The sequence below is a fragment of the Babjeviella inositovora genome (assembly GCF_001661335.1).
Source record: "Babjeviella inositovora NRRL Y-12698 unplaced genomic scaffold BABINscaffold_13, whole genome shotgun sequence".
NCBI lineage: Eukaryota > Fungi > Ascomycota > Pichiomycetes > Serinales > Babjeviella > Babjeviella inositovora.
Window position 1 is genome coordinate 188,582 of NW_017566850.1, and position 25,488 is coordinate 214,069.

Here is a 25,488-nt window from a genome sequence, read left to right on the forward strand (position 1 = left end):
GTACAAAGCCTGTGATGCAAATTCACGCCGCATGACGTGCTGGGAGAAGAGGAAACCCGCTGACTCTCGGGTGCCAAGTAGAGTTTCGGACTGCTCAGTGTGCTAGAGGATTCACCTGGAGGTTTATCTGAACAGAAAGCGTACTATTAGTTGTTGGAGCCTCAGGCACGGCTTGTAGCCTAGGCTTCTAGCGGATGCCTTCTGAAAGCGCCACAGTGGGAGGCCATAACCGAGATAAATATCGGCCTACCGTACGATGTGGCTTCAAAAAACCGATGCAGCCGCTTCTGATGACAAATCTTGGAAGCACAAGACGGAATCGGGATTTTGAACTCACTGGCAACCAGCCAAGGGTACATCATCGATATGCTCCAAACATAGCTACAGAGTTGGAGTTGCATAAACCGGTCGCCAGACAGTTTTGTTAGGAGGAGCATCTACACTGGAGACCCACTCTGCTGGTCTTTCTTCTTTACAAAATCATTAAGCTATATACAACTAAAGAAAGGAAAAAATATACATCGAATCGGGGGTTGTGTTTAAACTTAGTTCTTTGGCTCTTCGGAAGACTCAGCGTTGTTCTTGTACATCTGTTCAAAGACCTTCATGGAGGCGTTTTGCAACTCCTCGGTCTTGGTCTTCAACTCAGCTGGGTCAACTTCTTCACCGGACTGAGCCTTGGCAACCAATTCTCTCAATTCAGCAATCTGCTTGGTGACAGCATCGGCCTGCACCTTGTCAACCTTTTCGGAGAACTCCTTCAAGGAGGCCTCGGTGTCGTTACAGAGCTGGTCAGCCTTGTTAGAGTTTTCGACAGCCTCTCTTCTGGCCTTGTCGGAGTCAGCGAACTTCTCAGCGTCGGAAACCATCTTTTCGATTTCGGCGTCGGACAAACCGGAAGAGCCGGCAACGGTGATGGACGCATCCTTGTTGGTACCCTTGTCTCTGGCAGAGACGTTGATGATACCATCGGCGTCAATGTCAAAGGAGACCTCGATTTGTGGAACCCCCTTTGGAGCTGGTGGAATCCCAGACAAGGTGAAGTTACCAATCAACTTGTTGTCACGGGTCAATTCACGTTCGCCCTGGAAGACTCTGATTTCGACAGAGGTCTGGCCGGCGGCGGCAGTGGAGAAGACCTGGGACTTCTTGGTTGGAATGGTGGTGTTTCTTGGGATCAATCTGGTGAAGACACCACCCAAGGTCTCAATACCGAGAGACAACGGGGTAACATCCAACAACAAGACGTCCTTGACCTCACCGGACAAGACGGCACCCTGGATCGCGGCACCAATGGCAACGGCCTCATCTGGGTTGACAGCCTTGGATGGTTCCCTACCGAACAAGGCCTTGACGGTTTCGACAACCTTTGGCATTCTGGTCATACCACCGACCAAGATGACCTCGGAGATTTCGGAGGTGGCCAAACCGGCATCCTTCAAGGCCTTCTTGACTGGCTCGACAGACTTCTTGATCAATGGCTCGACGAGAGACTCGAACTGGGCTCTGGTGAGCTTGATGTTGATGTGCTTTGGACCGGAGGCGTCGGCGGTGATGAATGGCAAGTTGATCTCGGTGGCAATAGTGGAAGACAACTCGATCTTGGCCTTCTCGGCGGCTTCTCTGATACGCTGGATGGCCATACGGTCACCCTCCAAGTTGATGCCGGTTTCCTTTTGGAAAAGCTCGACCAAGTATCTGACGAGGACAATGTCGAAATCCTCACCACCCAAGTGGGTGTCACCGTTGGTGGACTTGACCTCGAAGACACCGTTGTCGATGTCCAAGATGGAGATATCGAAGGTACCACCACCCAAGTCGAAGACGGCAACGACAGAGGCGTCGGCCTTTTCCAAACCGTAAGCCAAAGCGGCGGCGGTTGGCTCGTTGACCACACGCAAAACGTTCAACCCGACGATCTGACCGGCGTCCTTGGTGGCCTGTCTCTGGGCATCGTTGAAGTAAGCTGGAACCGTAACAACGGCGTTGGTAACGGTCTTGGACAAGTAAGCCTCAGCGGTTTCCTTCATCTTGTTGAGGACGAAGCCACCGATCTGCGATGGGGAGTATTTCTCACCACGGGCCTCCAACCAGGCGTCACCGTTGCTGTGCTTCACGATCTTGTATGGGACCTGCTTGATGTCCTTCTGGACCTCGTGGTCATCGAAGCGGCGACCGATCAAACGCTTGGTGGCGAACAAGGTGTTTTCTGGGTTAACGACAGCCTGACGCTTGGCTGGGATACCAACCAAGCGTTCACCATCCTTGGTGAAGGCAACAACAGATGGAGTGGTACGGGCACCTTCGGCGTTTTCAATGATCTTTGGGACCTTACCCTCCATGATGGCAACGGCGGAGTTGGTGGTACCCAAATCGATACCGATAACGGCACCTTGGACCTTGGAGTTGTAACGGCCCACGGCTGGGATACGTTGAGTAGTTCTAATAGAGTTACGGGCCAACATTATAAATGGTGTTTGTATGGGGAGCAAAGGGTTAGCCAAAGCAGTTGCAGCAGACGGGGCGCTCTTATATGGAGGGTGGAAATTTTCGTCGGTCGATGCTGGAGGTAGCTGAAAAGTTTGGGGGTTACCCGGATATTCTCGGACCCGGTGGAAAGTTCGAGAAAAGAAAAGTGCGGTGTATCGCCGGGTTATGCCATCTACATCCTGCACACAGTCGCCTTGGGGGCCACAAGCGCTGCTCCTCCCATAGCCGGGGAAACGGCATTTATAGTAGCGTAGGTTGGGGGAAAGCAGGAGGGAGGATATATGTGTACAAATCGTGGGTAAACCATGGAAAATTCAGGGTTCAATGTAACCTGGGGAGAGACGGACCGTTGTGCGGGAGAGTGCTAGGGGCAGTGTTTGGAGTTGTAAGTGCGGTGCATTGGAAATCGTAAGTGGGTTATAGATTGCGCAGATTTTAGGCTTATCAGTTGTTTTATACAGCCGATTCAACCTTGAGACGTTCCTTGAGACGTTTATTATTCACGGCAGCCCTTGATTCTAGTTTGCCGTATACCAGTGTGTTTCAGGTTATGCAGAATCGCGTATTGCTTCATAAATGCTCTCACACACTTGCACTGAAGACAGATATTGTTCTCGGGCTGCGGGCGCCACAACTCTACTCGCTCCGCTTTAATTTATAATAGGCCTATATATAACCTAGATTGAATCATAACCTGACCAAGAATAAATATCCGAGTCGTTTATACGGGCTATTTAGCCTGATCAGACCCATGACGACCTGCAGCGACTTGCATCGTGCCACTGCCGGATCCGGCATCGCGGCTGGGTCGGCATCGCACACCCACGGAAGAGTGCCTGGTGCTACTAAGTTTCGATCAATATATACAAGCAATGCTCGTCTTAGATCGAGACCAACGTGCTAAATTTGAACATGCTCCACTTAATTGGATCCCCCTATATACTGCAACATGTATCTAAACGCTAAGGACTATCAGGTCGAACCAGATTTCTCTCCAAAAAAAAACGTGGATTGAGGATACGCAACGGGCCAAGGAAAGGGCTTGGACTCTTTATCTACTTGTTAAAATCCAGACATAGCGAGAGGTACCGACAATATATATCTGATCTGCGGTAATCGTAGTCTTTGGACAGACAACAAAAAACGACATTAACCTTCCATAGACTTTAATTATCCTGGACTTAGCAGAAACAATAAACTTCCCTCAACCAGATAACGGTGCCGCTCCAGCCTCTAATACCCCGGTCTGGAAAATCTCCGGTTCAACCCCCTCCCCCATGTTGCCACTCACGTGCGCACTCACGTGGAGATATCTTCTCGCATCTTCCATCGATCTCGACGCGAAACTTTCGGAGACGTACACATAAAGACGTCCCCTCACCTCATCTTATCACTTCCATTTTCTCTCCAAGATGAGCAAAATAGCGACACCTAGCAAATTGGTCGACAGTGCATCGATCGTGGAAGCGGTGCTTTTGCGCCCACGGCCGTTCTTCAGCCGTCCAGACGTGTGGCCGTTCACCATCTTGTACCCGATATTCTACTACTACTACGCTAACCACTACGACACCCTCTTTGGGATGTTCGAGTGGACCTTTGTGTATCTCGGGACCCTCATCTCGTTGCACGTGCTTGTCTGGTTGGTGCCGCACTGGCTGATCGACCTCGCCACCAAATTTCACTACATCCGCGTTGCCAAGAACTACGAGGCCAGCCATATTAAGATCGTTCCGGCGCCCAACTGCGGCGTGGCCCAGATTTGTGAAATCAACCTTGATGTCTACGAATCGGAAAAGGATACCCGCAAGGAGTTCCAGTTCTCGTTCATGTATCAGAAGCGCCGCTTCTTGCTCGACGACGCCACCGGTATGTTCGCGCCACCGTCTTTTGTCGTGGATAGCGACCCAACGTTGTCTCAGTTCCAAGACTCTAAGGGCTTATCCGGTGATTTGACCCAGACCTATCGCTTGTACGGCAAGAACAAGTTCGACGTGCCGGTGCCTACCTTCCTCGAGTTGTTCAAAGAGCACGCCGTCGCGCCGTTCTTTGTCTTCCAGATCTTTTCCATCGCGCTCTGGTGCATGGACCAGTTTTGGTACTACTCGCTCTTTTCCGGATTTATGCTTGTTTCGTTCGAGTGCACCACCGTCTTCCAGCGCCGCACCACCCTTACCGAGTTCCAGACCATGGGTATCAAGCCCTACGCCATCTGGGTCTACCGTGACGCCAAGTGGGTTGAACTCCAGACTGATGAGCTTCTTCCTGGCGACTTGGTCTCCGTGGCCCGCACCAAGGAAGGCTCCGCCTTGCCATGCGACCTTCTCTTGCTCGACGGCAGCTGTATCGTTAACGAAGCCATGTTGTCCGGTGAATCCACCCCGTTGTTGAAGGAGTCCGTCAAGTTGAGAGATGGTAAGGACTTCTACCAGCCAGAAGGCTTAGACAAGAACTCCTTGCTCCACGGTGGTACCATGGCCTTGCAGGTCACCGCCCCTTCCGACTCCAACCTCGTCGCCCCCGATGCTGGCGCCCTTGCCACCGTCACCAAGACCGGGTTTGAGACCTCCCAGGGTTCGCTTGTCCGTACGATGATCTTCTCCTCTGAGCGTATATCCGTGGGGAACAAGGAGTCCTTGTACTTCCTTCTCTTCCTTCTTGTTTTTGCGATCTTTGCCTCCCGTTACGTTTGGATCGAGGGCACCAAGATGGGCCGTAAGCAGTCCAAGTTGCTCCTCGACTGTGTCATCATCATAACTTCTGTGGTTCCACCTGAGTTGCCAATGGAACTTACCATGGCCGTCAACTCTTCCCTTGCCGCGTTGGGTAAGTTCTACATCTACTGCACTGAGCCGTTCCGTATTCCGTTGGCCGGGAGAATCGATATTTGCTGCTTCGACAAGACCGGTACTTTAACTGGCGAGGATTTGGTCTTTGAAGGTATTGCTGGGTTCGGCGCCGCCACCCAGCACTTGGCCCAGTGTGACAGCGCCGAGGTGCCTGAAATCACTCTGTACGTTATGGGATCTGCCCACGCGTTGGTCAAACTTGATGACGGTGAGGTGGTTGGTGACCCAATGGAGCAGGCTACTTTAAAGGCCGCAAAGTGGGTGCTTTCCGACACCATCAAGGATGTCGTGGAACAACAGGCACCAGGCAAGGATGGGATTAAGTCCCCTTTGTCCAAGGTCAAGATTCTCCGCCGTTTCCAGTTCAGCTCTGCCCTCAAGAGGTCCTCTTCCATCTCCACCTACGGCCAGGCACAAGCTACCAAGTCTCTTGTTTCCGTTAAGGGTGCCCCTGAAACCATCAAGTTGATGTTGGATACTGTTCCTGCCAACTACGAACTGGTCTACAAGTCGTTCACCCGTTCCGGTTCCCGTGTGCTTGCGCTCGCGTACAAGCACCTTGAAAACAACATCTCCCAGGCAAAAGTCAACAAGTTAAACCGTGAAGACGTCGAGTGCCACTTGCAGTTTGCCGGTTTCATTGTCTTCCATTGTCCGTTGAAGGAGGATGCCGTTGTGTCTGTCAAGATGTTGAACGAATCCTCCCACCGTTGTATCATGATCACCGGTGATAATCCCTTGACCGCTGTCCACGTGGCCAAGGAGGTTGCTATTGTCGAAAAGGCTGACTGCTTGATCTTGGACTTGCCCGAAGACGAGGGCTCCGAATTGGTCTGGAAGAATGTCACCGAAACCGTGGTTATTCCGTTCAACCCAACCACAGAACCTTTGGATATCAAGCTTTTCCACGATTACGACGTCTGTGTTACCGGCCACGCCCTCGCAAAGTTGACCGAGCACGCCCAGTTCCTTGATTTGTTGAAGCGCACCTGGGTCTACGCCCGTGTGTCCCCTAACCAGAAAGAATTCTTGTTGACCTCCTTCAAGGATGCCGGCTACAACACCCTTATGTGCGGTGACGGCACCAACGATGTCGGTGCTTTAAAGCAGGCCCATATTGGTATTGCCTTGCTTAACGGTACCGAAGAAGGCTTGAAGAAGATGGCCGAACTCCGTAAGTTTGAATTCTTGCAGAAGGCCTACACCAAGAACGTTGAGCTTCTTGCTAGATTCAACAAACCTCCGCCACCTATCCCCGCCGCGATTGCCCACTTGTATCCACCGGGTCCCCAGAACAAGCACTATATGTCCGCTTTGGTTAAGCAGGGTATTGAGATCACCCCAGAAATTGCTGCCGCTGTTAGGGAGGCCAACAAGACCTCTACCAACAGTGGTTCCAACGATGCTATAGGCATGGGCGAGCTGTTATTTGCCTCTTTGACTGACACCATGGAGGAAGAGGAAGCCCCGGCCTTGAAGTTGGGTGACGCTTCCGTCGCTGCTCCGTTCACCTCTAAGCTTGCTAACGTCTCTGCTGTTACTCACATCATCCGCCAAGGTCGGTGTGCACTTGTGTCCACCATCCAAATGTACAAGATCCTTGCATTGAACTGTTTGATCTCGGCCTACTCTCTTTCTGTGATTTACCTTGCCGGTGTTAAGTTTGGTGATGGCCAGGCCACTGTTTCTGGGTTGTTGATTTCTGTTTGTTTCTTGTCCATTTCCCGTGGTAAACCGATTGAAAAGTTGTCCAAGGAGAGACCTCAACCGGGTATTTTCAACGTCTACATCATGGGTTCCATCTTGGGCCAGTTCGCCATTCACATTATCACTTTGATCTACATCACCCGCGAGATTTACATCTTGGAGCCAAGAGTACCGGTTCTCGATTTAGAGAAGGAGTTTGCTCCTTCGTTGTTGAACACGGGTATCTTCTTGTTGCAGTTGGCCCAACAGGTGTCCACCTTTGCCGTCAACTACCAGGGCCGTCCTTTTAGAGAGTCTATTTCAGAGAACAGGGGGATGTACTACGGGTTGATCGGTGTCACTTTCTTGGCGTTTTCTGGATCCACCGAATTCATCCCAGAATTGAACGAAGCCATGTCTTTTGTCAAGATGGAGACCGCATTCAAAGTCAAGTTGACCTTCTGTCTTATCTTGGACTTGGGTGTCTGTTTTGCCATCGAGTCGGTGTTGAAGCACTTTTTCTCTGACCTCAAGGCCGCCGATATTGCCATCCGCGATGATGAGAAGGCGTAAGCCAGAAATCTCTCCTTTTAGAGGCTGTCGCCGTGGTATCCCACCCTAGCTGGCAATTTTTTTGTTACGCGATTTAAACCTTTATATACGTATACAATACTAAAATCTTTATTCACTGGAGATAAGCCCTGAGGTAAACTATAGTTTGAGAATTGAACCGGCTTAGGCCATGCAACGCTCAGGTTTCTAATTCTTTCAACTTCTTCAAGTCGGCGTTGCGGTTCAACGTCCCCACCTTCACTGCATACGTTTCTTCCTTGTCTGTGGTAATTGGCACCATCTCGACGTTTTCCAACACTGCTGCAATTTCAAGGAGAATATCTTTCACATCATCATCTGGCAACGCATGCTTGATGCTGTCTTTGATGATCTCGGTCATTCTCACCAACGGAAAGCATTTTGTCAGGGCCGCGGTCTCCCCAAGCTCGCCTGATTCTGCATAGAAGCTAATACTGTTGGACGACTTGGAAGTAGACGTGTACAAAATGTCGTACACGACCGGAAACTTCCCCGCAAGATACTTTTTACGCTTTATTTCTGGCGTTTGTTCTACCTGTACCTGTTCTGCCTTGAGCTTTGCTTTGAGCTTGATGCGTTCGAGAAGGGTTAAGCCAGTGGTATCTGTGCTGACGGCTTTGTACGCAAACTTGGAAGGAGAATTTGAGAGAATCTTGGCCTTTTTCAGAGAGGCATTAGGTGCTGAGTCGATAGCTCGTTTGGTTGGCAGTTCTTCTCTAGGTTTAACCTCTGCAAGCTTGGATATCCATGACTGAGGGTCCTCTATCATCGGAAGGGAGCCGTTGGCTAACATGTACGCCGCAAGACGCTCTTCAAACTCAATAGAACGGGCCCTCAACTGCATCTTCAAGTTGCAATCCACCCCTATGGTCATACTTCCCCGAGAGTTAACCTGGATACGGTAGGCAGAGGGGTAGATCGCGAGGATCTGGGCCACGAAGGCATGATTGAACTCGGTATTGGTGAGAGATCGCACCTGGGGGATCAAGACTGTGATAGCCGGGTCGTTCACATGGAGAGCGTAATAAAGGTTGACTGACGTGTCAAGGGCAGAAAAGAATCTAACGAGAAGCTTTTCCTGGTCTGTTTGGGGCGCCTGTGTTTCGGGGCTTGTCATTGGGGGTATGGTTGTATTTGATGAGAGACGAATGCCGTGGTATGGTTGAATGCTAAGGGCTTTTGCTAAGGGCTTTTTCTATATAAGGAGATATGATATCGTTTGTCGCTGAGTTTTGGACAGACTTGAACCCTCTTAGTGTGACGCGAAAATTTAAGCTCTATACGCGACGCGTGTAATTATACTTCCCAAAAAGGAAATTGCATCGCACGACCCGCTTATCATTGTCATGTATCTTTACAGGGAAATGCACTTTTTACTGAGGCGTTAGATGTTTTTTATGGCAAAATATCTTTAGTAGCTGTTATCTTTTTAAGGTGGTTAATCTATACGGGGTTTACGGAGATCCAGTTTGCTCTCCCCCGAATCTGATCTTTGTGTGGCCTGTACCAGAGCTGCAGCCTAAGCGACAGCTTGTATATAGTAACCAGACTCTTGAATTATCTCTGGTTTGGACGAACCTCTAGGTTTCTGGCCACTACTAAACGATACCATCCATGATTTGCTCATAATTTGTTCATGATTTGTTCATGATTTGTTCATGATTCGTTCATGGGTTTGCTTTGCCTCGGCAATATCTAAGTCCGGGTTATGCAAGTTGTTAGGCCCGTCCACTGGTAAACAGTTCTACCTCATCAACCAGAGAAATATCCATTCCCATCAGAAAAGGGAATCCCATCTGCTTAGCAAAGTATTGGCCAATGGGGTTCTCGGCAAAATCCCTATCGCGTTGGCGGCCAGTGTTGTACCCCTCGAAAGACTCCATGCTCTGAGGAAACAAAACCTTCTCCGGGTCGTATGCTACGAAAAGCTTTTCGCTATCGCTTATGCAGAGATTATCGAGAGACGCTGGGAAACGAACCTCCTCTATGCGATCAACCTTGGCGTCTCCAATGTCGTTGTCGGAGATGTCGAGGTACGTCATTGTTGAGGGCAAATTTTTAACAAAAGAAAATTACCCCACAATCCTTCTTTAGTTATATCTTAATAAACCGTTAAGCACAAAATAAACAGCCGATATAATTCTCCAAGGTGCGAAACCGCCATCTGATATGTACGACAGAAATCTGTCGGCGTCTTCGCATTCCGGCTGCAGTCATGAGCCGCAGGTGCGCCTCAGATCGACGCAAGTCGCGACCACGGAAAACTCATCCGATTGAGCGGTGTTGAAACCCCAGTAATATTAGTCACACTCTATTTTATCTTCAGGAATATGAGAAGCAGCTGTGAGCGTATGGATTCGTACCAATTGACAATTGTGGTACGAGTCTACTCTAAAGCTAGGCGCAACTGAGGACTGCGTTGGGACAGGGTATGCGGCGGAGATATGTGCGTAATGGCGCATAGCTCTTCCATGGCTATTGTTTAGCTACATGTATCGATTTCGGAGAGATGTCACGGTGACGCGAGATCCAACGCGAGGTGCATGAAAAATAAAGCTAATCAGCCGGCATGATGTAACATGGATAATACATACTTACTCAGCCACCGAAGCAGGATGCTGGGGGTTCACATGAATTTCAAAGCAATATTCAAAAAAAAACTCGGTGAAAATATATAAAGGCGAACACGGTTATAGTCTCATATAGACCATAACGTACTGGAATCCAGAGCGCTACAGTACGAACCGAGTTACCTCATCGAAGCACTAAACCATGGCCCAGAGTTCCACCAACGTTTCCAGTTCAGCTTTGGCATGCGACTCCGTGTTCTCAGACATGCTACACGAAGCCTTTAGTCTAGGAGTCATGTAGAGTTATTCCCCGATCCACTAAATTACCGCGTACCAGCTTCGCATTTGGTTAAACCCGGCTAGGAACCGTCCACCCACCAGGGGGGGCCTATATCTCGTAAACCAAAAGAGACCTATCAGGGCTATATCCAGCCCCATGCTATCGATTCACGGCCAAGCGCTTTGGGGCTCAGCAAGGTCGCCTTCTGGAATCCAGGCGGGTGCACATACGTTGCCAACCAGAAGATACGTACATCCGGGGTCGATTTGCGGTGCGTGAGGCGACAGAGACGTTGTTCCGTGGACGGTAGATAGTCTGCCTTGCGTCTCCATGCTCGCACGCTTCTTCACATGCGTCGCGCTGGTCTATTTTTACCTCGTGCCGACGTCCCGAGCCAGACACGCACTCTCCGCAGGGCGAGGTATCGATTCTGTCTTCACCAGTGTGTACACGGTTTTGCAGTATGTTGGGAGAGATACGTTATACAGCCACGCACCTGCATCCTCTCTAGCCAGGCGCACGAAAAATAAAGCGACGCTTTCCGCGACACGTTTCCCCAAAGAAAAGCCTTTCGCTACCACTGGTCTTCACTGTCATTCTAGTTGTATTACTGCCATTTGTATCGTTGGTCCTTCTTTACTGCCTCAGAGCCCAGACCCGCCCCTTTGCTTATTGACTAATCTGAGCCACCTCTTCCGTTTGGCCACTCCATTACCGTCTGATACCAGCGATCGCCATTTGTCGCCCATTTGATCGTTACCGTTCCTATCTACATTTAATATCTAATACGTCTCATACCCACTCCACAACCTCTTCATTTCTGACGCAACCATGAAGAAAATCTGGCAGAGAAAAGAGAAGCGCAAGAGTTTGTCTACCAACTATCAGCAGAGCCCGCCGCCGTTGCCGCCGCCTGCCATGCAGTCATCGGCCCTCGAGCTGGAAAGCTCGTCGCTCTACACAAACAACCTCACGCGTGTGGCATCCAACATGTCTGGGGCCATGACGTTCTACGATAAAGACGCACGCGACGACGCGTCCGTACGCATGCCGAAGTCTGTGCCTGTGCCCAGCGCCTCGCCGAAGTACGACATCTCACAGTTGATCACTAGTTCGTTCGACACCAAGCTTATCAAGAATGCGTGGGTCAACTTTAGCCCCAACGGGTCATCCTCCGAGGAAGACTTGCGGTTATACCGTGCGGAGCTCCGCGGCGCGATCCTCAACTTGTACAAGGCGCCCAACAGCTTGAACGTGCGCCTGTTCAAGTTGGACGCGGCGAGCGTGGTGGACCAGAACATGGCGTTGCTCACGTCGTTGAAGGGACGCCATCCGTCGTTCTCGTCGGATACTGGGTCTACGGCGTCTACCGCGCGCGATGTGGCGACCAGTTCTGCGGCGTCCAGCTCTGCAGTATCCAACTCAGCGGCATCCATTTCCACGCGTGACAGCGACGCGACCGCCGTCGCCCTCCCGCCCAACCCTGCGTACGGTGCCGCAAGTTTCGCGGCGTCCATTACCAGTGACGATGTGTCGATCGCCGGCACAATTCTCGAAACTGTATCGCTCGAAGAAACCAAGATCATCTACGCGTCCACACAGGGACCACACCCGGATCTCCAACTTGACAGCGAGGGGACGGTCGTGGGCGGCTCCGTCGAGAGCATCGTGCACTACATCCTTTTCGCAGGTGATGAGGTGACTGATAAGGTAAACCACCTCATTTATCTCACGCCGTTATTTGCGCAGTTTGACCGGTTTTTAAAGTACTTTTGTTTATACGGGCGGATGGTTAGTGAGGCGAGCGAAGGGAGCTCTGTGAACGGAGCCACGGGCAACACAAGCCCCGCGGTCAATGCGGACGCCGAAGTAGATACGGAAGAAGATCCGGAGGCGCTAGCCCTCGTAGACGCTCCAGCTAAAACCTCTGCGGCGTCGCGCATGATCTCCCGCCTCACCACCCTCGTCAAAAACCTCAACGACAACTTTTTCGGGCTCATGCTCAACCCCGAGCACTTCAACATGATCCTCGAGCTCCTCGAGGTCATCTCGGTCTTTGCCAACATCGACGAGCTCAAAAAGGCGATTGTCATGCGCCAGCGGCTGCTCCACGCGCTCACCCTCGGCCCGTTGGGCGAGGAGGAAGAAACCGTCAACCCTCTCCTAGAACTCAATTCCACGTTCTTTCTCAAGATCGATCTCTTCCAGTTCATCGGGCAGATTAACATGATCGACCTCAAGTTCAACACTACGTGGAATCAGAAAATCGACAAATCACTCCTCATCGCAACCAACCTCGCGCAGTACGACTACTTCAAGCGCAACCCCCTAATCTTCAACAACAATACGCACATCCACTACCTCGCGCGGCTCCTTGTGCACCACCTTCTTGTGGAGAAGAATACGCCAGACGTCAAGGCGCGCATCCTCCAGAAGTGGATTCAACTCGGGTGTCTCCTCGACAAGACAGGTAACATGGTTTCGTGGCTCGGAATTGCAACGGTTATCCTCTCGCAGCCGGTGCTTCGCCTTCGCAAAGTGTGGGCGCATGTCGAACCGCAGTACGTAAAGATCCTTCGCCACGACTGGTCGCCAGTGGTGTTCGAGCTCGACCGCCACATCTTGAACAACTTCAAGACGCTGTACCACGTGATCGCGCCCAAGGGCCTCGGCAAGAACTACTCCAAGCGGCATGTCATTCCATTCTTCGGTGATCTCATCATCTACAACGAGCAGTTCGACGTGCGCAAGTACGACCGCAATTTCAAGCGCATCAAGTACTCCTTCAACCGCTGGGCCGACTTCCTTAAGAACATGACCGACACCGAAGAGAGCATTCAGTTGAACTTCAATATCCTCAAGAGCTACCTGGAGGCCAACATTCTGTTATTGAACCTGGACCTTGACAAGCTCCTCCACATCGGCGAGGAGCCTGAGCGCCCGGCGACGCCGCCGGGCGTGGCCACCGAGACCGTCGACTCGCCCGCAACCGCTGTGTCGTCCGAGCCTGACACCACCGCGTTCGATGAACTTGTGCGTGAGGAGACCGAGAAAATGGCACAGAGTCCCAGCGACCCCGACCTTGCGCGCTCGCGTGATTCCGGTACTCCCGATGAGCACATCCAGCGCCTCCTCTACAAACTTCTCGAGGTCAACTACGACCTGTACAACCTCGAACGTATCATGAAGTTGTCGCTCGTGGCCGAGCCGAGTCTCGCGGAGGAGTACATCCGCACGGAGCGCCTCCCACCAAGCACGTCGTCCAATCTGCTCGTGTTGCACACAATCGAGACGGCAACGCCGGACGAGCGCCTCCCGTTGTTTAACAACAAGTACTTCCGCGTGGAACTCGGTGAGCACGACGGGCGCGGCAATGATCCTGACGCGCCGCCCCGGTCGATCGTGGTCAACGACACGCTAACGTTTGGTGTAGACGAAGTGTTTGGCGAGTCAGAGGTCGAGGGAGAGTCAGAGCCCGACGAGGACGGATCGAGCGCAGCTGTGGCTGCCGTAGTTTCAGATGCATCTGCGGCTTCGCAAGGTCTCGCCAGCTCGCAGAGCCTTGCTAGTCCACATGCCACAACGTCCACGCTCGACCCGTCCTTGGGCGCGGAACTCGATGCGACGCTCACTGGAACACGTGACGATGTGGCCGATGCATCGTCAAACTATGATGCACTCTCATTTATCACGCACACCTCCTCCGTTCACACCCCCGAGGAGGCTGCAGCGCCGCGTAGTTACAAGCTCATCCCCAAGTACGGGTCGCTCGACGCTCTCGTGGATTTACTCGTGGTGGATACCCGTAACTACGCGCAGGCGGACGTGACGCTTCATGCCGATGAGTTCCGCGAGGTGTTTCTTCTCAACTATACGTCGTTCACATCGACCAACACTCTCATTGCACTCCTCACGCACCGGTTCGCGCGCGCGCGCGCGGCCGCGAGCCATTTGGTGCGCGAGCCTCACCTCGCGTTCCCCGACTGGGATGCGGATGAGGAGGGGGACGAGGAGGCTGCGGTAGCGACGAAGGCTGCGGCGCTTGCGATCCAGACCAACATTCTCCGCGCGCTCACCGTCTTGGTGGACCGGTTCTACGACAATTTTGTGGTTGACCTCAATAACAAGGCGTTAATGATCGAGTTGTTGAAGCTCGTGAGCGATGAGGTGGACCACTGGAAGGAGGCTGGCGTGGCAGACTTAGAGACACTTCTCGGGTTAAGCCGTCAACTCAAAAAGAACTTTATCCGCAAGACATACCGGCCGAGCGACATTCCCAAGGTGGACGAGCTCCTCCTCCAGACGTTCCGATTCAACAACAACCTTGTGGAGGTGCCATTGAACCGCAACCTCCCGTCGTACAAGAACATTGCCAAAATTGAAAAGTTCTTGAACAAGTTCAACAACTTCATCGCATTCTTCTACGACAACATCTCTCTCGCGGACTGGTTCGAGGTGTCGAAGATCTTCGAGATTGAGTTCCAGAAGAATCACCTCCTCAGCTTCTCGCTCCAGAAGCAGTCGACCACCGAAGAGAACCTCATTGTGTCTAACATTTTCAACTATTTCAGCTCCGTCCACGACCCGGCGAAAAATGAGTTGTTGATCCTGAAGTTCCCGCTCATCTTCAAGAAGTTGTTCAAGTTGTACCTCAAGTTCATGAACTACCTCTTGCTCCAGATCACGGACCTCACCATCACCGTGGACGAGCGCTTCCAGCGCATGAAGACGATTCTCATCATGACACGTGTGGCCAAGATGAAGATGCGCGAGTACAAGGTTTCGGTTCCCGGGGTTGGGCCGATCCCGTCCTTCATCGAGAGTGCGCTCACCAACACGATCTACTCGCCAGAGAGCCGCTACTTTGCCAATTTCTGGGTGCGCTCGGCCGACCTGCTCAAGCTGGGCAGTGGCGGGACGTTCGATGACCTTGAGTCGATGCTCCCGCACATTGCGCCTGCGACGTTGCCCAACCTCGACGAGAAGTTCCTCCCGTGCTTTGGGTGGGTGTTGGAGAACCTCCTCGCCATGAACCGTGTGTCCAACTTCGATCCGTCGCGCAAGCTCATTCACTTTGGCAAGCGTTACCTCACGTACAAGTTCCTCCAGAACTTTGTGGTGGAGCGTGCGGAGCCGACGGAGATCACCCACGGTTTCAATGACTTTGAGTTTCTCATTCGCTTGAGTGACCATCTCATCAACAACAAGGCGTTGCGCGATTTCAATGCGTACGAGCGTGAAAAAGCGCAGATCTTCCGCGCCGTCATCGACGCGCAGTACAAGATCCTCAAGGCCGACAACGGAAAGCGTGCGGTAAAGCAGGCCAAGGCTCCAGCGCCAACACAGACAAAGACCGCCGCCACCGTCAAGCGCCAGTCCATGGCGTACAAGCTCAACTCGACCTCGCGCTTCAAGATTTCCGGGCTCTTCAACAAGTCGCGGCCGTTCTCGCTCGTGCCCGCATTTGCATCGTCCAACACGCCCGAACGCGTCGTCTCCCCCCACGAATTGCCTAACCCCCACGTGCACTTTGACGCCAAGGTCAAACCGGCCTTTACCATCAACCTCCGCAGCAAGCGTATCTTCCCAGTGTATATCCTGCCATGCAGTTTCAAAATCGACCTGGACACCCTGAATGAAAAGTACTTTTTCCAGGCGCCGCTGGAGCATGAGATGCACGAATGGTTGAAGAAACTTGACTACGCAAACCGCCACTGGTTCTTCTCACGCACGCTAAACTTCCGTGTGTCGCAGAACCTCATCTTCGGGGTACCGCTCGAAATTGTGTGTAACCGCGAGAACCTGACGGTGCCAATCATCTTGGAGAAGGTGTTTAACGAGATCGAGTTCCTGGGCGTCAAGGAGTTGGGGATCTACCGTATCTCACCGAGTATCAATGAGTTGCAATACCTCAGGAACGAGGTCGACCGTCTGGGCGACTACAACTTCCACTCCAACAAGAAGATCGACGTGCACACTTTGACGGGCTGTGTCAAGTTGTATCTCCGCGAGTTGCCGGATGCTCTCATCACCGATGACGTGATTGCGGACTTGTTTGCCTTCCGCAGTACCCGCTGCACCGACACGGCAGAAAAGGTGGCACACTACACGGAGATTTTGACAAAATTGCCGTTCCACAACTACAACTTCTTGAGGCGCTTGATCGGGCACATGAGCAAGATCAGTGCTCACCAGGAATTCAACAAGATGGGGAGCTTGAACCTTTCTACGGTGATTGGCCCGGCGATTACCGAGCCAAGCAGCTCGGAGTTGGTGGCGAACATCGGTTCGATCAATCCAATTGTGGACGAGTTGATTGGGCTTTATGAGTATATCTTTTTGGGGAATGAAATACCGGAATAAGGACCCAGAGTAGAGGTATTGAAGGTGTTGCAGTTCGGAGAGAGAAAACTTCACTGTTCTGATGGCAGGGGGGACGAAGCAATGGTATACCTCCTTCCACTTGTGGTGGCCGTAACCTGACCTTTTTGCTGACAAGGCTGTTGAAATTTGTGCACATACTATTATGGGTTTTTGGTACTATGATTGCACCTTCACCTAGTTTTCCTGGTTGACAAGTCTCTTGTGTTGTGCCTGATCTCTTTGATTTACCTGTTTCCTTCTCCTTTAATTCTGTGCTATACTCCCTTTTGTTGGCTCCTTTGTTAACACCGTCCTTTTCGTTTTTACCATCCCCTGTCATCCCCCTTTCTCTATTAAAGTCCTATTTCTGTATACCTTTTTGTCTAGTTTAATATTTTTGTCTATGTTCGGCGTATACATCAAACCGGAATGTAAAAACAACTTCCTTCAGCTCGAGTCAGACAACGCTATATATTGCCACTCTGATGAATGTGATAAAGGAAACTTACAGTTGAACGTTTCCATTATCCGTTGAGAGTTGCTATTTATGCAGGCACATACCAATGTCCTATGAGTATATTTTTTTCCTGTGCCCTACCTTCGAGAGTAATCCTAGTTATTGTAGATGAGCCAGCCCCCCATCTGCGTGTCAAAGTCATACATGGTCAACCTTCGTCGTCTTCACGTTTAATACATGCCATTCCTGTGTCTCTACCCAAGCAGCCCACCGAGCCGCACGCACTGTAGACTCGCCACGTGCTGTGCGGCCTTGAGACAATCTGATAAGCGCTGGCAATGACCCAGCAAAAAGGTTCACGCCCAATTCATAAGACATGAAATAGAAAGCCTCTCAACCAGCGATTATCAAGACAGAATGGATTCCACAGAGACTGAATCCACCAACGATTATGCGATTGGGGCGGATCTGGTCACAGTGCGAATGTCCCTGGAAGAGTCGACTGCACAAACAAATACACAACTGGGACTAAATGAGCTATATACAGCAGCACCGGATTCTACTAAGTCGAGTCAATCCGATAATGACGGGCAGAAAGATATTATAACTAATGGTGGTGGGGTGATGGTTGGATTGTGTTCAAGCAATACGAGCCACTCCAATGAGACGGATGACGCTGGCACACATGCTGTTCTCACCGAAGGAGTTTCTGGCGGACATGGTCCACACGCTGAGATACCCAAAGAGAATGCTATACGCGAGCAAACCACACATCAAAACGGCAAAGCCACGATAAAGGCCACGACAAAAGCTGTGGAAAATGACCCACACCCCCACGATGGTAGAGAAGACCATATTGGTGAAAAAGACCATATTAATGAAAAAGACTTCGTTGATAGAGAAGACCTTGTTGAAGGTGAAGACCATATTGATGGAGAAGACCATATTGATGGAGAAGACCTCATTGATGGAGATGAAAACCATACAAGTATCATTGATACACCCTCTGAGCTGTTGAAAAACCTAGATGAATCAAGTGCCAACAAAGCTGGACTCAATGACAACGATACAGATTCCGAGGCTGAGGAGGACGAACCACCATTACTCAAATACTCCCGCTTGTCTAAGCTCCCATCTACCTTCTTCAAGCGTGATCCCGTGTCCTGCCTCCACGTCAACGAAAGCATCTTCATTTTTGCCACCCATTCGGGAATGGTACACCTTTGCAAGCCCGATTACACCCCTATTCGCACGTTCCGGGCCCACCGGGCCTCCATCCTCTCGATCCACACTGATGGGGAGTTTGTAGCCACTGGATCTATGGACGGAACCGTGGTGATTGGTTCTATCGTGGATCCGAAAGACATTACCGCATTTGACTTCAAACGACCAATCCATTCGGTGGTGCTCCTCAAGAACTACAACAAGGCCCGCATGTTTGTTTCTGGTGGCAACTCCGAGAAAGTGATTCTTTCCAGCCGCAACTGGATCGGCCAGAGACAGGACACCACCCTCAACACCGAAAACGCTGGGGGCATCATCAGCATCCAGTGCAAAGAGGACCTCCTCATCTGGGTTAACGACGCCGGGATTTCGTTCTATAGTCTCGCCTTGCGCAAGTTTCTCCTTCAAATCGACAAGCCCGAGGGAATTCTCCGCGCAGACCTCTACTGGCCACATGTGAACTTTCCCGAAAACGACACCATTCTCGTGGCATGGGCTACCTACATCTGGTCACTCAAGCTTGAAATCAAGTCACACGAGCTTCTTGGATCTCTCGTAGACTCTCAGTCTATTATCTCCACCGCTACGTTCACGTCCAAGGCCAAAATCATTGGGGTCACGCTTGAAAACATTCTAAAACTCGACGCGTTGATTGCAGGCATCTGTTCCTTCAAGAATGACCTCCTTATGTTGCTCGCGTACACCCCGGGTCAGAATTCACCCGAGCTCATGCTTGTAAACTCCACCGACGGCGAACTCGTATTGGAGGAGGAAATCGGGCTATACACTGCCGCCAGCTTGGGGTTGAACGACTACCACTTGCACAAGTATTCCAACGGGGCCATCGAGCTGTACCTCGTGGTGAGCGCCCACGACGGGGTAGTTGCTGAAGAATTGACATTAAAGGATCGTGTGGACTGGTACCTAGATGCAGGGGCCTTTGACAAGGCGTGGGAAATCAGCGAGTTTATCATCTCCAAAGACGAGCGGCTTATAATCGGAACCAAGCATCTAGCAGTGTTGGTTGAGGCTGATGACTGGCTCGCGGCTGCGACGTTCATGGCCGTATTGCTAGACCCAGAGTACTCCTCGATACATGGCGCCGGCGGCAAAGTCGACAAGAACTACATGGCGAACCTTACACAGCAGTGGGAAATGTGGCTTGGGAAGTTCATTTCCTCCGGACACATTCCGTTGGTGGCCCCTATTATCCCCCAGTCAATCCACCTCGATGCCAACTTCTACGACACCTTTTTGCTCTACTACCTACACGCTAAAAATACCAATGCGTTCATTGTGTTGCTCAGAAAATGGAACCGATCGTTGTACAGCGTCAAAATAGTGGAGAATGCCATGGAAGAGTACCTAGAGACCACGGAATGCCACTATTTACGCGAAGCTCTTACTCAGATATACATCGACACCTTCGATGCTGCACTTGCCATCCCCCATCTCATGCTTCTCAGGCGTTCAGATACCCTCAAGATTCTTTCGCGTCACAGCCTTTTGGCCAGTCACGCTGACTTGATTCCCACCATCCTCACCATGAATTTGTCTCTTGAAGAACAGGAATTGGTCCATTCAGGCGCGGGGCCGCCGGTGCTCGTGTCACAGCTACAAAAACAGCTCTCTCCGCACATTGAGCTTTTAATCCATCACCGACACGAGCTCAAACCAGAGGTGCTAGTGGACCTCTTGAATCAGCGTGACTTGCAGTACATTTCGTTTCTCTACCTTAGAAAGTTAATGAAGGTAGACACCGACTCGACAATTCCCTTCCAGGATGGCCTTGTTTCGCTATACATCCGCTTCTGCACTGATGGTTTGTTGGAGTATTTGTCCAAACACAACCATTATGATATCGAGCGAGCAATCCAGTTGTGTGAAAAGGAGCGGATGGTGCCGGAGCTCGTGTACTTGTTGGGTAAGGTGGGCCAAAACCGGAAGGCGCTTATGTTGATTATCAACGAACTTGGCGACGCTGAGTACGCTATCTCGTTTACGCAGACGCAGCATGACCGAGAACTCTGGGAGTATTTGATTGACTATTCCATGGATAAGCCCAAATTTATCAGGGCCTTGATAGAACTTTCGAACGATTTCAACGAAGGGTGTGCGGGGATATCAGCTTCTTCCATCGACTACCACATTGACCCTGTAGATATCGTTTCCAAAATTCCGCACGACGTGGAAATCCAAGGCTTACGGGCCTCCATTTGCAAGATCTCCGCTAACAACGATCTAAGCTTGTTGGTCAACAAGAAAGTGTCGCAGATTATTAGCACTCAAAACCGACAGACTTCCAGTGGGTTTGTGGATATGAAGACCCGGGGTTTCGAAGTTGCTCCGGACGAGCATGTCGGAATTTTTGACAAGTTCGAGACAGTTATCAAGCGTATCCTGGAGGAGACATTGGTCACTGAGAAGGATTTCCTAGGAGAGGATTTGGTCTGGCGTGGCTTCAGCAGAACATTACGGGATAAGCTCATTCACCAGGAGTATATTGTCGAGGCAAAGGTGACATGAGCTGCCATGTATGGATAACCTTGCAAGGTTTTTACGAGGTACGGCTATATAGGATTTCAGCCGAACCCAATTGGTTGGGTTGTTTTCCCAGGTACATTGTTCGGTGGATAACCACCGCGGACTCCTCAGCCTGGGGACTCTAAAGCTGTATCGTCTTTCGTGCCTAAATGTGTCTAATGGTCAAATATGTTGATGTTATCAGTTTGGAATACTTTGTCCACAAATTTCACTCTAGAGCTGTTATTTCCCTTGAAACTATATGATGAATAGCTAGTAAAATTTATGTTAAGGTTATAAGTAAATACTTGCAGCAGAGCGATAGCACAGCCCCTCGCAAGTGATTACACGGACCCTATTCTCCACGAGCCATAAAACCTGACATTAGAGTGATCAAACCAAGCAGGAAAAACTAGAATAAAGAAAAAAAACACATCAAACCAGAAGTTATACTTTTCACCTATTTTTTTGCCTCCTTTTTAACAACCTATTGATGATTTACTAAACATTCCACCTGATGCGCCTATCGCGGCTATGCAGGATGTATCGGCATTGACACCTGGGCATGCCACGACTCTTGGCCCCCAGACACATACGTATCTATCAGACATTTCAAGCCAGCACTTTTGGATAAGCAACTGCACTTCACCCAACCGTTAATCCAACAATGGTAAGTTGCTTTTACCTGAGTGTTACGCAACGAATACTAACAGTGATAGTCCACGCCTATGAACACCACGCCACAAGCCCAACCGACCACGCTTTTGGAGCGCTTGAAGCAGTCGTCGCACCCCATCGCCTTGCTCTTTTTCCTTGGGTTCCGTCTTGGGTCCTTAACCATGTACTTGCTAGGGGTCTTTTTGACGGGCAATTTTATTCTCGAGTTCATCGTGGTGATCCTCCTTCTTGCCGCAGACTTCTGGAACGTAAAGAATGTGCTGGGTAGACTCTTGGTGGGGTTGAGATGGTGGAATGAGACGTCAGAGGAAGGTGATACCGTGTGGGTTTTTGAAACTGCCGATCCGGACAGATACATCAATCCAATTGACTCCAACGTGTTCTGGACCATGATGTATGTATCACCGGTTTTGTGGATCGTTTTTGCCATCATTGCCATCTTGAAGTTTGAGTTCTTATCCTTGATTTTGGTGGGGATTGCCGTAATTTTGAATATCACAAACACACTTGCGTTCACCAAGTGTGACAAGTTTGGCAAGGCCAACAATCTCACGTCCAGCATATTGGGAAGTGCGTTCAGCAGAATGAACCCTTTTGCAGCCTTTTTCTGAGCAGAGACTCGATGCCGTCCGTACATCCTGACATCTATTGTATACAAGAACACGCCCTGTGGCCACCTAGTCTTGGCCGTATCGAGATATAGCACACATGTTGCAGTAATAAACGGAATATTTCTGATGCAGAGATAGATATACAGTAGCATGATAGGATTTTTAGCTTGAGCTATGTTTGGGTGTTACTGAAGTATGGCAAACGAGGGGAGTCTTATATAGTCCATATATACAAGTTTCCGGAAAGCGGTAATCTGGAGGTCTTGAATTCGGTATATACTCTGTGGATCTTAAACCCGCTCGAACGGTGCTTCACAAAAGCGGTATTACCCCTTGCGTTTCGATGGGATCAGTCCATTATTGTCCTGAACCCTCCATATCCGGGGCCTACATGGACTAATTTACATAAAAATCATATCCATTTTCCCTTTTTGCTTCATCTCAGAGATACTTACACCATTTACCAATGAACTAATGCATCTCAGCCGTGATGGTTAAATATCACCAAACTCCACGGGATAACAACCGTCACGGAATCACCAAAACTCTAAGTAGTTGCGACATGATGCATTTCAGCTTCAACTGTAACCCATTCCGTGCAACATCTCCTCCTGCTTTAACTCATTCAAACTGCCCATCAACGCAGTCTTGATTTCATGCACGGTCAGCGAGCTAAACTCGAGCTGGCCGTCATCCGAGAGCCGGAGAACCTGGCTCAACAAGGACACCTTTGCCCGTGTAGACACATCTTCTGACCTGTGTTGCGTTGATGGAATGGCATAATCGTCCTGGAGCACTCGTGATAATGGAGTTTCGTCGGTGGCGTGTTTTCTGTAGCAATATGCGAGCCCCTGAAGGTCCGACGACGAAAGAGCGTGTTTATGGGATCCCTGATCTGGTATATGTAACGTCTTCTCGCGATCTTGTATCGCATATGCAAGGCCGCTGGGCATTTGGACACGGGAATCTGTTCCCATTTCACCAAGCTGATGGAAGTGTCGGTCGTTGAACGTGGTGTCATGCAGATTGTACTGGTACGGCGGCAAATCCGCAGCATGTCCATCAAACGGTAAGAATCCTTTGTCACAGAGATGGAAACTGGACTCGAAAGAGAGAGATGAAACGGTGGGCTTAAAAACTGTCTTGCCTTGAGTGGAATCCTCGTTTGATCCCGACACAGCCGGGGCCTGCCTTTCCAGGATTACGCCTTTCTTGGATTCTTTCCCAAACTTGAGGGAGTCTTCCTGGAAGAAGTCGGTGGTGGTGGAAATGGCGAGGCCTGCGTCACCGAGGCTTGATAGCGCGGGCTGGAATGAAAACAAGTCGTGGATCGACATGCTTGACAACTTCATGACGCCGCCGCTTTGCTCGTCCACCGACGAGAAGGAGCCCGGGCTTTCAGACATCATATCGTGCTCGAACGTGTCGACATTATTGACGGGAGGCTCGGCTTCGTCCACAATACACACATCAATGATTTCTTGGTTGGAAATGTAGATTTTGTTCTTGCGTTCCTTAGCGAGATTCAAGAGCGCCTGGACGTCCCAAACCTCGTTCACGCGCAACTGACCTATCAACACGCGCAACTTCTCGAGAGACTTACGGTGCGGGTCGCGGCTAAGCGCTGGGTGCTCGCGCACGAGATCCGTGAGGTGGTTAGGGGGAACCACGTGCGAGTACGTCCAGCATGCAAGAACGGTGGCCTGGGGGATCGAATCCCACGCACGCTTGATCCAGGCAACGCAGTCAAGGAGCCCGATGCGATACTGCTGTGCTGTCAACGGCAACAACTGGTGGTGCTCGCTATTGCGCTGGACGTTGATCATGTGAAGGTACTGCTGCAAGCGGTAGAGGATCTTGAACTCCTCGATGATGCCCCAGTTGAAGGGGAGGAAGGACTTTGCGGGCGTGGAGTTGGAGTCGCCACCGGAGTTGGTCACTATGAGCTTGATCTTCATCAAGTTCACGTTGATGATTTTGTGCGCGGAGCAGTCATCGATGAGGATTACGATCTCGCGGTTGGTCATCGCCAACCGTTTGTCCAAAATTGAGAGGTAGTCGTAGAACATCGTGGACGTGAGCCACGCCTTGCGGTTGGACTTGTACGTGATGCCGTTGCGTTCAAAGTATTTTGCGGAAGATTGACCTGCGGAAGATTGACCCGCGGAAGATTGACCCGCAGAGGTATAGCCGGTACCACCGCTTCGTTCATATTCATAATTCCCCACAATCAACGGCTCAAGCCGCTCAGAGCCATCCACGTTGATGCCAAACATCACGGTGACGTGGGGAATGGCAGACTTTTTCTGGAGAAAGTTTGGGTACTCATTGTAATACACGTTATCGAGCGGAAGGTTGTAGCACAACTGGATTTCATCGATAGAGAAGATATCTTTGACATTGTACTGGCTGAGTTCGCCCTGGAGCGCCACGCGCTCCTCAAACGTCCAGATCTTGTGTTGGGACGTGGTTAGCGCATGGTGGTCCAACGAGTTGAGCTTGATATTCACCTTGTGAAGAAACTGGTGGCACCACTTGGAGTTGAACTCACCGGTACCCTGGCGTAAGTCGCTGGGAAGGCGATACCAAAAGTCATGGGCCGCATGTTGCATGATAGGAATGGAGACGGGGATCCCATCCCAGATGGATTGCGAGATCCACTCCTGGAGCACGTTGCGGAGTACGAGATTGGAAGGTTTGCGGCGGCGAATCAAGGCAAACTCGTGCTTTTTCAGGGAGATGAGTTGGGTTTTAGAGGAAAGAATGCGCGAGATGGTGGTCTGGGAGGGTGGTTTGGAGGTGCCGTACTTGCGGTGGGTCCAGAGTGCGAGGTCTGCCTGGGTCATCTCGGGGTTGGACTCCGACATGAGACAGATGTCAATTTTTTGTTTTATTGTGTAACCCATGACGCGAACTAGTAATCGGGAGAGCAGTTATGCGCTAGTTATACGTGAGTATACCTAGGAAGATACCGTCTGGGAGATCTGAACCAAAAAGTCTAATCAGGGATTATGTTGATAGACTTGGTGTAAGAGAATATTCGAAAATGACTCGTACCCACAAAAATCTGGTGGGAAAGACCGGCCAGACTCAAACTGTGGTTGAAGGATGCAATAACTGCGTTGGTATGCTTTGGTAGTCTTTTTGTCAAGTATCCAGTTATTAAATC

At 50.7% G+C, this 25,488-nt stretch overlaps 8 protein-coding genes across 8 annotated transcripts; 4 read left to right on the forward strand and 4 right to left on the reverse strand.

Moving 5' to 3' along the window:
- Window positions 1-545: 545 nt before the first annotated feature.
- SSC1 (Hsp70 family ATPase) lies at window positions 546-2,465 on the reverse strand (the record flags this gene model as incomplete). The annotated part of the gene is made up of 1 exon (XM_019131988.1): window positions 546-2,465. The coding sequence occupies one exon, from the start codon at window positions 2,463-2,465 to the stop codon at window positions 546-548; it is 1,920 nt and encodes a 639-aa protein (XP_018983148.1).
- Window positions 2,466-3,895: 1,430 nt separating this feature from the next.
- Window positions 3,896-7,645, forward strand: SPF1 (ion-transporting P-type ATPase). The gene has a single exon (XM_019129773.1). It carries the CDS (start codon window positions 3,903-3,905, stop codon window positions 7,593-7,595), a length of 3,693 nt encoding a protein of 1,230 aa, XP_018983149.1. The 5' UTR covers window positions 3,896-3,902; the 3' UTR covers window positions 7,596-7,645.
- Window positions 7,646-7,682: 37 nt separating this feature from the next.
- Window positions 7,683-8,832, reverse strand: BABINDRAFT_163209 (uncharacterized protein). Its single transcript, XM_019129774.1, has one exon. The coding sequence runs from the start codon at window positions 8,728-8,730 to the stop codon at window positions 7,774-7,776; it is 957 nt and encodes a 318-aa protein (XP_018983150.1). The 5' UTR covers window positions 8,731-8,832; the 3' UTR covers window positions 7,683-7,773.
- A 448-nt stretch (window positions 8,833-9,280) lies between these two features.
- Window positions 9,281-9,660, reverse strand: BABINDRAFT_163210 (uncharacterized protein). The gene has a single exon (XM_019129775.1). It carries the CDS (start codon window positions 9,653-9,655, stop codon window positions 9,332-9,334), a length of 324 nt encoding a protein of 107 aa, XP_018983151.1. The 5' UTR covers window positions 9,656-9,660; the 3' UTR covers window positions 9,281-9,331.
- A 1,318-nt stretch (window positions 9,661-10,978) lies between these two features.
- Window positions 10,979-17,265, forward strand: BEM2 (Bem2p). The gene has a single exon (XM_019129776.1). It carries the CDS (start codon window positions 11,295-11,297, stop codon window positions 16,824-16,826), a length of 5,532 nt encoding a protein of 1,843 aa, XP_018983152.1. The 5' UTR covers window positions 10,979-11,294; the 3' UTR covers window positions 16,827-17,265.
- A 324-nt stretch (window positions 17,266-17,589) lies between these two features.
- VPS41 (Vps41p) lies at window positions 17,590-21,318 on the forward strand. The gene has a single exon (XM_019129777.1). The coding sequence runs from the start codon at window positions 17,701-17,703 to the stop codon at window positions 21,031-21,033; it is 3,333 nt and encodes a 1,110-aa protein (XP_018983153.1). The 5' UTR covers window positions 17,590-17,700; the 3' UTR covers window positions 21,034-21,318.
- A 440-nt stretch (window positions 21,319-21,758) lies between these two features.
- BABINDRAFT_172605 (uncharacterized protein) lies at window positions 21,759-22,319 on the forward strand (the record flags this gene model as incomplete). The annotated part of the gene is made up of 1 exon (XM_019130897.1): window positions 21,759-22,319. The coding sequence occupies one exon, from the start codon at window positions 21,759-21,761 to the stop codon at window positions 22,317-22,319; it is 561 nt and encodes a 186-aa protein (XP_018983154.1).
- Window positions 22,320-23,773: 1,454 nt separating this feature from the next.
- PDC2 (Pdc2p) lies at window positions 23,774-25,225 on the reverse strand (the record flags this gene model as incomplete). Its single annotated transcript, XM_019131271.1, has 1 exon — window positions 23,774-25,225. A coding segment is annotated over one exon (1,452 nt), but the record flags the coding sequence as incomplete, so codon positions are not given.
- Between the last annotated feature and the right edge of the window lie 263 nt (window positions 25,226-25,488).